Here is a 12,364-nt window from a genome sequence, read left to right as displayed (position 1 = left end):
ATTTCAATTTTTTTGAAACTATATTCCAAGTGTGTATTTTAAGAGTTTAAAATAAACTAATCACTAACATAAATAATTTGTAAATAATTACTTTTATAGTATGAAATAATTATTTTTCAAAAATATTTAACTTATATTTGATTAAAATAAGTTTAAGTTTATAAATAAATAGTAGTAATTTCCAATAGTACACGAGTATATAACTAATGTATTATATTTTATACCCGTACATTATAATGAACATACTTTAATTGCAAATATTTTGGCGTATGATTTATCAATGTTGTTTTAATTATTTAATTAAAATAATAGTAATTAAAAAGTTAATATTAAGACAATCAAACCTTGATAAATTAATACCTTAGCACTATTTAATTTATATTTATGATATAATATTTTCATTTGTCTATCAAATTATAATATATTTAATTTAATAAATAAAATAACAATTTATTAAAATTATTATATTTTATCAATTTTAACAGTTTAATATAATTGGTTCATGTAATATGTTATTTATATAGTAAAAATATACATTTTTAATTTGTATTAGTATTTTCAAAACTACCTGAAATAAATTATTTATAATTTTTTTGTCAAAAATTCAAAATTTTCCAATGTATTGTAAAAAGAATATAAAAAGTATGCCAAAAACACAAGAAAAATATATATAAAAAGGAGTTATTGCCATAAAAAAGTTTACCTTTTGTGTTTTCTTTATTTAAATATATTTTACAAACATGACACCCCACATCTCAATCTGTGATTTAAACATACCTTACTTTTCTATTTCTTTTTCATAAAGATACATTTCAATTAATAGCACAAAAATTTACATAAATAATGGAATTCGATGTTTAAATACATGAGACAAGAAACATTAGTTTCTTGAGCTAAATTATATGCAATTTGATTCATCAAAACTAAATAATAATATTGGAATTATTTTGCAGATGCCAAATATCTTGTTAAATATTCCAGATCAATGATGAAGAGCAAAATTTTGAATATATTGATTGAATTATTTAAATAGCATCACCTTCAATTATCAGATTTTCTCGATGTTTGAATATATTTCAATGCATTACTTAACGTATTGACAAAAATTAGAACTACTGGATTCCAAATAAAATGAAAAAACATCACATGATGTATTCAATTTGTTTGTTCAATATAATAGTAGTAGTTTTTTTTATAATTTAGGGCTTAATCACCAAAAAAACTCTCATCTTTTAGCCCTTTTTCAGTTGCACCTTGACGTTGCAATTTTGTCACTTGCATATTTGCACCTTTGGTTTTCAATTCCACCCTCAAAATTAAATTGGACTCTTCTTCACTTGGATAAAATTCATAAAAACCCTTATAATGTACTCGTTTGAACTCTTTTTCACATAAAAAATTAAAAAATGATGGTTTATTTTAACTTTTTTCAAATGAAAAAGAGATTAATTTAATACTTGAGGGTGTAATTGAAAATCAAAGGTGCGAATTAGGGTGCAACTAACAAAATTGCAACATCATGGTGCATTTGAAAAAGGGCTAAAAGATGAGGGTTTTTTTGGTGATTAAGCCTACAATTTAACTCTCTAATTAATATATAAGGAATGATTTTTACCTATTGTAAATGATGAACAAAATTTATCATTATCTTTAGAAGACTAGTATAATCAACTGCAACTTAAAAATAAATTTTTTTAGAGCGATTTCACTTTTGTACTGTAATAAAGCATTTATTCCATTTGCAAATCCAATAATTTCATTATGGTTCTTATAAACCAAATTGTATGTTTACGAGATTGTTTATGCCATATCAATAATCTCTTAACAAATATTATGTTTAAATAAAATTTAAATGGAAATATGAATATGAATTGAGATCATAAAATACAAAAGAGAAACATTATAAGAATGTAAATAAACATTGGTAAATAATTCCTAACAAACTTGAAGAGAATTATGATTTACCTTTTCATTAGAACAATTACAATATCCACCAATATTGTTATGATACGAAATCTTCCGGTGTAAGGTTATTTCAAATGTGTTTTTCTTTCATTTGAAAGTAAACATAAGAATGATCAAAGAAGGAGTCCAAGGGGGCGAGGACATGTGGCCCGCCCCTTTAAAACTTAAGATGGAAAAGTTATTTCTTGCAGATAATACAAATATTTAGTTATTCGACAGCGGCAGCAACAATAAAACATCATTTAATTTCAGCTTATGAGTAATAAGGCAAGTTGAACAAGTAAGTAAGAAGGGAACAAATACTTACATGTTCAACAGTGGTAGCAGACGATAAGCAACGGCGAAAAATAATTACAGTTAAATAACTGAATAAGTAAACAAATATTAAACTGAACATATATATATATAAAAATTAAATCACATAAAAAATGTAGCTAGAATAGAGAAATTCAGATGTTTTCAGTAGTGGACGACTATAATATAAATACATTTAATCTAAAAATAAAATTTTGAATAATAATTTATAAAATGTTTTGGTAGTATACAATAATATCCTATCTAGTGGATTGGAACTGACATGTCCATTTTATTTTTTAGTTAATATCCATCGACATGGGTACTCTAATTGCTGGGGCAAAATATCGTGGAGAATTTGAAGATAGATTGAAGGTAGATTGGGGCAAAATTCTGCAATCTTTTGACTTATATCTGCCTTTTGTATATTATCTGACTGTTGCTTTTGGACAGGCTTGCCCAGAGAATTGTGCAAGGGGATGTACCTCAAGCTCTTATGAACAGGAAGGTATGTTCTTAATGTGCAAGTCTAATACTTCTTCATTAGGGTTTCTTTTCTTTTATATTTTAGCTTCGTCTTTCCCACTCTAAAAATAGGGCGTCAACATGGACACTTAGCATATTACTGTCTATATTTATAATTTTATATTCTATTTGGAAATGACATGTCCATTTCATTTTTCTAGCTAATATCCCTCGACATGGGTGCTCTAATTGTTGGGACAAAATATCGCGAAAAATTTAAAGATAGACTGAAGGCTGTACTTAAGGAAGTTACTGAGTCAGATGGGCAGATTATTCTTTTCATTGATGAGATTCACACAATTGTTGGGACAAGTGATTTTTGTTTCAAATTATCATTCGTAATTTTTCATCACTTAAAAGTTACAAATTTTGGTGACTTAGCGATAAGATATTAGTGGACCTTCACTTATGAAGATAGTTTTGGTCAAAATATAAATATCGATGAACAAAGGTTATTTTTGAGCTGATACATATGGTGCTATGGATGATATAACCTCTTAATACTTATGTTTGGTCGATAGAAGCTGCGGTGCGTTGGTGCAATAACATTGAAAAAATATCGATAATATATTAAGAAAGATTCAGCCTTAGAGCGTTGTTTCCAACAAGTTTATGTTGATCAACCCTTAATAGGAAACACAATTTTCATACTTTAAGGATTGCGCGTAAGACATGAGTTGCATCATGGAGTTCGTATTTCATACAGTCCACTTTTGAAAACTACAATTCTATCTGACTGTTACATCAGTGGAAGATTTTTGCCTAATAAAGGTAAACTCGGTGCATATAAACTTGTTGCAGCGCGACGAATTAAATGTATAATATTGTATTCTATAATTTTGTATAAGATTTTCAGATTTTTCGATGAAGTCTATTTTAGTAGCATTTCTTCTTATTTGTTACTAAAAATTGAAGCGTTCAATATTTACTTTCAATCACATTTAGGTTTTATGGATTGCTAATACATTTTTTTAAAATTGCAGCTATCGATCTAGTTGACGAATTAGCTGCAAAACTGAAAATAGAGATAACTTCAAAACCTAATAACCTTAACGAGATTTATCATTTGGCGCTGAAATTTGAAATGGAGAAATTATCTCTTCCAATATGTTGTTTGAGATATTATAATTGTTTTTGTTTATATGAAAGTAAAACATTAGCATGATCAAAGGTGGAGTCAATGAGGGCAGGGGTGGGAGGACGCGCCCCCTCAAACGGCTAGAGCACTTTGAAGTTTAGTAGTTAAGTCACCCTCTCAGCATGACAAGTAGTCTATAAGCGTATAATGAATCATGATTCAGCAGTTAAAACACTTACTCGGGCAATTCAGATATCACAAGTTAGTCTGTCTGATCTTAGGGGCTATCTAATTGCTAGCTTATGTGTTGGGAAAATTGAATTAGCGAACTGTTCAACAGTGGTAGCAGACGATAAGCAGCGGCGAAGAAAAATTACAGTTAAATAACTGAATAAGTAAACAAATATTAAAATGTTTTGGTAGTATACAATAATATCATATCTAGTGGATTGGAACTGACATGTCCATTTCATTTTTTAGTTAATATCCATCGACATGGGTACTCTAATTGCTGGGGTAAAATATCGTGGAGAATTTGAAGATAGATTGAAGGTAGATTGGGGCAAAATTCCACAATATTTTGACTTATATCTGCCTTTTGTATATTATCTGACTGTTGCTTTTGGATAGGCTTGCCCAGAGAATTGTGCAAGGGGATGTACCTCAAGCTCTTATGAACAGGAAGGTATGTTCTTAATGTGCAAGTCTAATACTTCTTCATTAGGGTTTCTTTTCTTTTATATTTTAGCTTCGTCTTTCCCACTCTAAAAATAGAGCGTCAGCATGGACACTTAGCATATTACTGTCTATATTTCTAATTTTATATTCTATTTGGAAATGACATGTCCATTTCATTTTCTAGCTAATATCCCTCGACATGGGTGCTCTAATTGTTGGGGCAAAATATCGCGGAGAATTTGAAGATAGACTGAAGGCTGTACTTAAGGAAGTTACTGAATCAGATGGGCAGATTATTCTTTTCATTGATGAGATTCACACAATTGTTGGGACAAGTGATTTTTGTTTCAAATTATCATTCATAATTCTTCATCACTTAAAAGTTACAAATTTTGGTGACTTGGCGATAAAATATTAGTGGACCTTCACTTATGAAGATAGCTTTGGTCAAAATATAAATATCGATGAACAAAGATTATTTTTGAGCTGATACATATGGTGCTATGGATGATATAACCTCTTAAAACTTATGTTTGGTCGAGGGAAGCTGCAGTGCGTTGGTGCAATAACATTGGAAAAATATCGAGAATATATTGAGAAAGATTCAGCCTTAGAGCGTTGTTTCCAACAAATTTATGTTGATCAACCCTTAATAGGAACACAATTTTCATACTTTAAGGATTGCGCGTAAGACATGAGTTGCATCATGGAGTTCGTATTTCATATAGTCCACTTTTGAAAACTACAATTCTATCTGATTGTTACATCAGTGGAAGATTTTTGCCTAATAAAGGTAAACTCGGTGCATATAAACTTGTTGCAGCGCGACGAATTAAATGTATGATATTGTATTCTATAATTTTGTATAAGATTTTCAGGTTTTTCGATGAAGTCTATTTTAGTTGCATTTCTTCTTATTTGTTAATAAAAACTGAAGCGTTCAATATTTACTTTCAAGCACATCTAGGTTTTATGGATTGCTCATACATTTTTTTAAAATTGCAGCTATCGATCTAGTTGACGAATTAGCTGCAAAACTGAAAATAGAGATAACCTCAAAACCTAATAACCTTAACGAGATTTATCATTTGGCGCTGAAATTTAAAATGGAGAAATTATCTCTTCCAATATGTGGTTTGAGATATTATAATTGTTTTTGTTTATATGAAAGTAAAACGTTAGCATGATCAAGGGTGGAGTCAATGAGGGCAGGGGTGGGAGGACGCGCCCCCTCAAACGGCTAGAGCACTTTGAAGTTTAGTAGTTAAGTCACCCTCTCAGCATGACAAGTAGTCTATAAGCGTATAATGAATCATGATTCAGCAGTTAAAACACTTACTCGGGCAATTCAGATATCACAAGTTAGTCTGTCTAATCTTAGGGGCTATCTAATTGCTAGCTTATGTGTTGGGAAAATTGAATTAGCGAAAATAATTTCGTGTTTTCATAAATAAAAATTGAAGTGAAATATTTGTTTTTTAGGTAAAGATGAAATTTTCTGATTTATTGCCTTTTTTCTTTTATAAAACTTAAGTTATTTGTTTGGTTTGTTTTATGGTTAACCCAATAAATAAACGAATCATATCAAACACCTCCAACTATTTTATTATTTTCATTCCTATTTATTATCATAACATGTCCACTCTCTTTTGAGTTTTCAATTTCACTATAACATTTTTATCTCTTTTCAGTTTACGTAAGAGAAAAGATGCATACCAAAATAATACAAAAAAGGTTTTGGTGTAATATAAAAAACATTAGCAAAATATCTAAAATGTTAAAACTATTTGAGATATACTAAAATTCACTAAAATACAAAAAATAAAATAACAAAAGTTCAATATTAACATTTAGCAAATGCTAGAAGTAACTAACATATATCAAACAACACAAATATTCAATAAATAAATAAATAAAATATACATTGAAAATCAGACTCAAGAAAGCCATGTAAAAAGTAAAGGACCAAAGGTTATCCAAATAATTAAAAAATTAACTAAAATAAATAAAAATCAACATTTCATAAACACTAAAACATAAAAAAGAAAAAGAATTACTACATATAAAAATCATTAAAACTAACTAAAAGAAACATTAATCCACCGAAGTCAATTATAACCACAAATTTAAGAATAGTCAATGTGCATTATCTAGTGATCAACTAAAAGTTGAAGCAGGATATGGTGGAAGCAAATAATTGTACTTCTTGTGGTAGGAAATTGATGTTCAATCTGCAGGCTCATAATAGAAAATTGATCTGTTGCTTAAGCAGATATAGTAGAACAAAGTAAGAAGGAACACAATAAATAGAGACTTGAGAAGATGGTAAAAGCTATATAACAAGATGCATAACAGTTGCATTTGTTAGTAATCTACCTTCAATTGCTTGTCATTTCTAAATGCTAATTCTCAACATTGGCAAAACTAGTTGCTTCTCCTCTGCCATAGGCGGTGCTCTCTGTGATGCGGTCAGGCGCAGGTACCAAGAGAAAAAAATAGGAAAAACAAAATCCGCTTCCTATCTCGTCAACACTGAACAAGCTCTGATTCATACGAATCGACATGACTGGATACTTTGAAAGCTAGTCTTCAAGGAGATAGAAAACAATACAGATGACGAGCCATTGATTAATTCTGCTATTTGATGCATTACTGGAATTATAATTGTGATAAAAGCTGCAAGGAGATTAGTCTTTCGACCTGAGTTTTGTAGCAGCTTCTTTTCAGTAATTTAGAATTGTGAACTATGAAACTTCTTTAAGAAGATTACTCAAACTCTATTATGCAATATAATCAAAATATATACAGACAATCCCTGCTATGCAGATGAGTTATTTATTTTCAATATTTATAGATCATCCCTGATTCCCCGGACAAATCAAAAACATATGTACGGTTTCTTCTTTTTTCTTGCAACCTTTTTCAGGTTCTGAAGCATCATTGCTCTTGTCTTGCCATCAGGTTTGATTCCACTCTCACGCATCTTCATGTACAGCTTCTTAGCATATACAAACTCGCGTTTTAGACACAATCCATGTATGGCAGCATTGTAGATAGACACATCTGGTGCAACATGCTGCAGAGAAAATGAAACATTCTTCAAATTGTTGAATTATTTGATGCCTATGAACCAATTTCACAGTCAGAATTTAAGTATGCTAATTTCAAATCCAACAATTTAACATTACTGGAACTAAAGAACAGAATGATAAAATTGCACTTGCCTCCAGGATATCTTCTACTTCGCCCCACAGAGATGCCCAAATGCAACTTCTGATCAATGACAAGTGAGTAAATGTGTCCGGAATGTGTTTCTGGTGAATCATATGTTCATAAACCTGTAACGCAACTTTCGGCTTTCTTGCAGTCTCACAAGCACCAATTACAAGGTTGTAGGAAGTGGTCGACACTGGCAGTCCAGAACTTTCCAGCTGCCACAACAACTGAAGAGCTTTATCCCATAGACCAAGCTTCTGGCATGACATTAACGCGGTATTATACAAATGCTCGTTAATTTGGGAGTTTCGCTCTCTTTTTATGCTCTCAAAAAGCTGAATAGCATCAGCAAGTAGATTTGCTCGGTATAGCCCATTAAGCAATGCGTTCCATGTATATGCATCAGGTTTATGACCTAAAGATTTTACTTTCTCGAACACCATAAATGCTAATTTGTATTGTCCAGCTTTTCCAAGAGAATTTATCAAGGCATTGCACGCAATAAGATTTGGCTTCACCCCGCGATTTAACATGTTATGGAAAATGTTTAGAGCTAATTCTGACTTTCCTTCCTTTGCAGACACACCAATTACAGCCTGATAGGTATCATCCTTCGGTATAATGCCCTTTTGATCCATCTCATTGTAAGCTTCAAGAGCCAGATCATTCTGACCACAACGCGCAAAAATGCTAACCAACAACGAATAAGTAATCTTTGTTCCATGCCAACCCTTATTTTGCATACTTCTCCATATTCTTTCCGCGTCAACCCAATTATTCGTTTTTCCACAAATGGATATCATTGTATTATAAACAATAATGTCGAAATCATTCTCCTCTCGAGAAAATCCTCCCAATTCTGCAAACATACGAAGAGATGATTCACAACTTTGCAAATCCGCAACTGCTTTGAGTATTAACGTATACGTATGCCCAGTTGTGCTGCCATTTCTCTTCGTAACCTTAAAGATTCTCATTGCATGATCAAGTAGCTCGTCTCTTAAGAGACAAGAGATAAGAGAATTACAAGCATGACTATTGGGTCGTAAACCTGCGAATTCCATCGACTTAAACAATTCTAGTGCACTTTTAACCTTGTTTGATCTACTAAGCATCAAGATCCTTCCAGATAACACCTTTTCATCCATTTCTCCTTCTAAAGAATGTATCCGAATCTCATCAAAACTAAAATTTACAGTATTTCTTGGACTCACTAAAGGCTCAACAATACTTTTAGGATCTGAATACGGTTCTGTATCAACTGTCAAATTTCCCCAAGGAGGCACATACTGTCCGAAAGAATCGACATCAACTTCATCCTTTCCGTGTCGGATAACATTCTTCTGCTCATGTTGTTCTTCAGATACAAAATCAAATCCATTACTAGCAACCAAATTAGACAGAGCTACTAAACTTGAAGTTCTAGTGGACTGATATAACAAATTCAAGTGGTGCATCTTGACTTGTGCACAACCAAAACATGTATTGCCCTTAATTGACATCGAAACGACATTGAGTTCACAAACACTTCTATGTGTTTTAGCAGCTGAGCTCCAACCAGCCCTATCTTCACAATTTCTTGGTATATGAAAACTACTTTTGCAAGCTAAACCATTCCATTTCAAATTAGTTGGAACTGAATTGTCCAACAATTCCCCCATAAATGGTGTCAAACTAGAGTAGTAGACAAGTGACATGAGCAAAAATTTGATAGTTCAATTGATGACAAAGTCTTTGAAACAAAAATTAATTGACAATAAGAGCAAACCCAGTTGCTTATAGAACTATTATGTCAAATTCAGCAGAACCAAACAAAAAAAATTACAAAAAGTTCACTTCTTTATTCATAGATAAGAGAAAAGTTTCAAACTTTGGAAGGTTACCTGCAAAGAACTTGGAAGCTGGAGGATAAAGAGACAGGATTGTAAGAAACGGCGCTGTTCCATTTGAAATATCTCAACGAGAAACGGTATCGTTTCGTTTATAGCTAATCAAAGTAATCTACTTTTCGCTGACGCTCATCAAAGAAACGGCATACGATTGTTGTGTCGTTTTCATTTCATGCCCATGATTCGGCACCCACTTTTGCAAATTTCATGATAGTACTGAAAGGACTTTTCTCTATTGCAGGTGATAATAGAACATATCAGTTGCAGAAAATCTAACTGATGGGTTAGTCTTTTTTTTTTCTTATTCATTTAATGGGTTAAAACACAAAATTGTACTTTGAAAATTGATTAATTTTAAAACGTACTTTAATGCTTATTTTTTAGTATTGCAGAGGAAGTAGAAGGAAATGAGGAGAAAGTGGAGGAGGTGAAGGAAGGAGTGGCATCAATTGCATTATTGCCATGTGGCTCTATTTCAGGCCATTTTGTTCAGCTTCCTCACTCCGTTTGCTATGGCCTGCATGGCACTGGTATGGTTCGGCTCAGTTTTTATTTTCTTGTGTTTGTCTAGAATCACCATTGTTGGGTTTTGAGCTGCAAGATGATATAGTTGATGTTTTTAGGGTTTTGGGAGGGTAAAAGGAGATGTTTATGTAGTAATGATTTACTGATGTGGGGACTTATTCAAGTCTTACTATTTTTATATGTATGAATGATCGTTTGCAACTTAATTTGTTAATTTTGGCTGGCTTTGTTTGTCTGTTCTATATGTATATCTTCTTATAATGTTTGAATTTGCAAGTTAGTAGTCAAATGTTTTTACAGGAGAGTGTCCATCCCTAAATGCTAAAAATTACTGATGTCTTGTTTTTTCCAGTGAATGGAGTTTTTGGTCATGGCAAGGTCTAGATATGATAGTGGTTGGCTAGGAATATTAGATGTTGATGTATAATAAAACAGGGTGATTTGTCATTAGTGTCTTTAACTGAAACAAGATTCCATGGTTAAGCACTGTTCAGTTGTAACTCAGAACCAATATAGGAATTTGTACTGATAAAATTTTGCTGGAGCTCGTTGATTATAGTTGGACCTTTTTTCATTTTTGATGTTTGTCCTTATCTGAATATTTCTTTACGGCGAAAAGAGTTGGCTTGTGAAAGGGAGTGCAGCAGGGGTGAGGACTATCGCCTGATCAACCTTACAATCATAGACTACAATGTACGGGCCTGCTTATGTTCTTTCCTATTTCTTTTTGGTACTTTTCTGCTTTTCGCCTTTGTTTACAACCGTGGCCTAATATTTTCTTATTTGCACCTGTGATGAATTTTTTGGCAGACTGGGAAGGAGCAAGGAGTAGTCGTTGAGTGTAGAGGCCATGACGCTGCTCGCTTCAATAACATTGAACATGCTCATGGGTAGGCCATCTTGTATTTATTATCAGTTTTAAAATTGGTGTCTGCATGTTTTATAATAGCTTGGCAATTCTCTCATATAAGAAAACAAAACCCAAAAGAATTAAGCAACCCGTTAGTCATAATGGAATTTCAGTCTTTTGTGTTTATATGAGTTGCATTTCCCACTTAACAGTCGGTTGATTTACAATTCTGTTAATGTTCTGTGCTAAAAAAAATGTTTTCCTTGTAAATCACATGTTAATGCTCTGTGTTTTGTCTTACAGCTGGGAAAATGATGTTGTAGCTATGACAGAGCAAAAGCAGGGAGGTAGAAAGATTTCTATTTCATTTGCATGTGAAACACTGAAAGCTGATAAATCTGCAGAAGAGCACATAAGGAAGTTTATGCCAAAACTAGCTGGGCTAGATGCTGTTGGTATGTATTCCACCCTTTCTATAAGCTTACAAAATTGGCCAAGTAAATTTCCAGCTCCTTGGAGCATACTGTGTTGGCTGCTTAGATATGCTTGTTTGGACTTGGTTATCATTTCAACTGGCCATTTTCACTTCATCCTGCAACCATAGTGATATTTTGTATGTTCAATGCTCCTACATGATCATTGTCAGATATAATTTATACACTGCAAACTTGTAACTGGTTGATTCCAGCTGGAGCATTTGTAGATGGTGTACATGAATTTTGTTGGAAGTTCATGACATGTAATGGCTTGTGTCTCGTAGGCAATGCTGATGCCGGTTGAATACATAGTATATACCGAGCTTAAATTTCTATATTGTCAATTGTTAATATTGTTTCATCTAATTTGATATTTCTCGTTTCTCATGCTAAGTTCTCAACCTTGCATTCTTGGAGTAGCTTCTTGACATTTGCATTACGAGGAGTATCTGCATTAACCCCTCGATATCATTGAGTCTTTGGCATGCCAGCACTGTTCTTATTTTGTTACCGCTCTGCACATGTATTTGCAATATCAACTTGTCTTATTAAATATACTTTCTGATTTTGAAAATGTGCAGTTAACATTGGAAAAATGAAGATATCAGGATTGGAATTTGAAGCAGATGATAATGGCATAAAACAGACAATATGATCTAATGTACATGGCTTTTGCTATCTGTTGAACAAGAAATCACTTAATACAACACAAGTCTATCTTAACATCTTGTTTGCTGCTTGTTTATTCATTCTTGTCCATTCATGCGTTTACAGTCCTCCAACAAGAATATTGGATTTAACATTTTCATTAGTTTTCTCAGGAGCTAGATAATCTCTTAAATCTATTTTGTCAGGAGCTCTTAGCGTA

At 32.3% G+C, this 12,364-nt stretch overlaps 3 protein-coding genes across 4 annotated transcripts; 2 read left to right on the top strand and 1 right to left on the bottom strand.

The window, feature by feature from the left end:
• Positions 1-5,069: 5,069 nt before the first annotated feature.
• LOC130015427 (uncharacterized) lies at positions 5,070-7,119 on the top strand. The gene is made up of 6 exons (XM_056105543.1): positions 5,070-5,227; positions 5,311-5,378; positions 5,546-5,674; positions 5,834-5,901; positions 6,718-6,827; positions 6,969-7,119. Exons 1-6 carry the CDS (start codon positions 5,070-5,072, stop codon positions 7,117-7,119), a joined length of 684 nt encoding a protein of 227 aa, XP_055961518.1.
• Positions 7,120-7,164: 45 nt separating this feature from the next.
• LOC126676903 (pentatricopeptide repeat-containing protein At3g29290) lies at positions 7,165-9,520 on the bottom strand. Of its 2 annotated transcripts, none has more exons than XM_050371233.2 (2): positions 7,765-9,520; positions 7,165-7,616 (listed from the first exon to the last, which is right to left on the bottom strand). In XM_050371233.2, exons 1-2 carry the CDS (start codon positions 9,451-9,453, stop codon positions 7,419-7,421), a joined length of 1,887 nt encoding a protein of 628 aa, XP_050227190.1. In that variant the 5' UTR covers positions 9,454-9,520; the 3' UTR covers positions 7,165-7,418. The 2 variants fall into 2 exon arrangements, with proteins under 2 accessions (XP_050227190.1, XP_050227191.1); XM_050371234.2 differs by having other exon boundaries at positions 7,524-7,663.
• A 115-nt stretch (positions 9,521-9,635) lies between these two features.
• LOC126676905 (uncharacterized) lies at positions 9,636-12,219 on the top strand. The gene is made up of 7 exons (XM_050371238.2): positions 9,636-9,725; positions 9,887-9,928; positions 10,038-10,175; positions 10,790-10,863; positions 10,981-11,060; positions 11,324-11,475; positions 12,078-12,219. The coding sequence occupies exons 2-7, from the start codon at positions 9,925-9,927 to the stop codon at positions 12,149-12,151; spliced, it is 522 nt and encodes a 173-aa protein (XP_050227195.1). The 5' UTR covers positions 9,636-9,725; positions 9,887-9,924; the 3' UTR covers positions 12,152-12,219.
• Positions 12,220-12,364: the final 145 nt, after the last annotated feature.

This window comes from Mercurialis annua, linkage group LG4 (genome assembly GCF_937616625.2).
Source record: "Mercurialis annua linkage group LG4, ddMerAnnu1.2, whole genome shotgun sequence".
Classification (NCBI taxonomy): domain Eukaryota; kingdom Viridiplantae; phylum Streptophyta; class Magnoliopsida; order Malpighiales; family Euphorbiaceae; genus Mercurialis; species Mercurialis annua.
This window is presented reverse-complemented; position numbering and strand designations above follow the sequence as displayed.

Coding starts and splice junctions, on each gene's coding strand:
- LOC130015427 (XM_056105543.1), top strand. CDS start 5,070: ATGTTTGGTCGAGGGAAGCTGCAGTGCGTTGGTGCAATAACATTGGAA. Junction 5,228..5,310: donor TCATACTTTAAGGATTGCGC/GTAAGACATGAG, acceptor TTGTTACATCAG/TGGAAGATTTTTGCCTAATA. Junction 5,379..5,545: donor TGCAGCGCGACGAATTAAAT/GTATGATATTGT, acceptor TTAAAATTGCAG/CTATCGATCTAGTTGACGAA.
- LOC126676905 (XM_050371238.2), top strand. Junction 10,176..10,789: donor CTATGGCCTGCATGGCACTG/GTATGGTTCGGC, acceptor TACGGCGAAAAG/AGTTGGCTTGTGAAAGGGAG. Junction 11,476..12,077: donor AGCTGGGCTAGATGCTGTTG/GTATGTATTCCA, acceptor GAAAATGTGCAG/TTAACATTGGAAAAATGAAG.
- LOC126676903 (XM_050371233.2), bottom strand. CDS start 9,453: ATGTCACTTGTCTACTACTCTAGTTTGACACCATTTATGGGGGAATTG. Junction 7,617..7,764: donor AAGTAGAAGATATCCTGGAG/GCAAGTGCAATT, acceptor TTTTCTCTGCAG/CATGTTGCACCAGATGTGTC.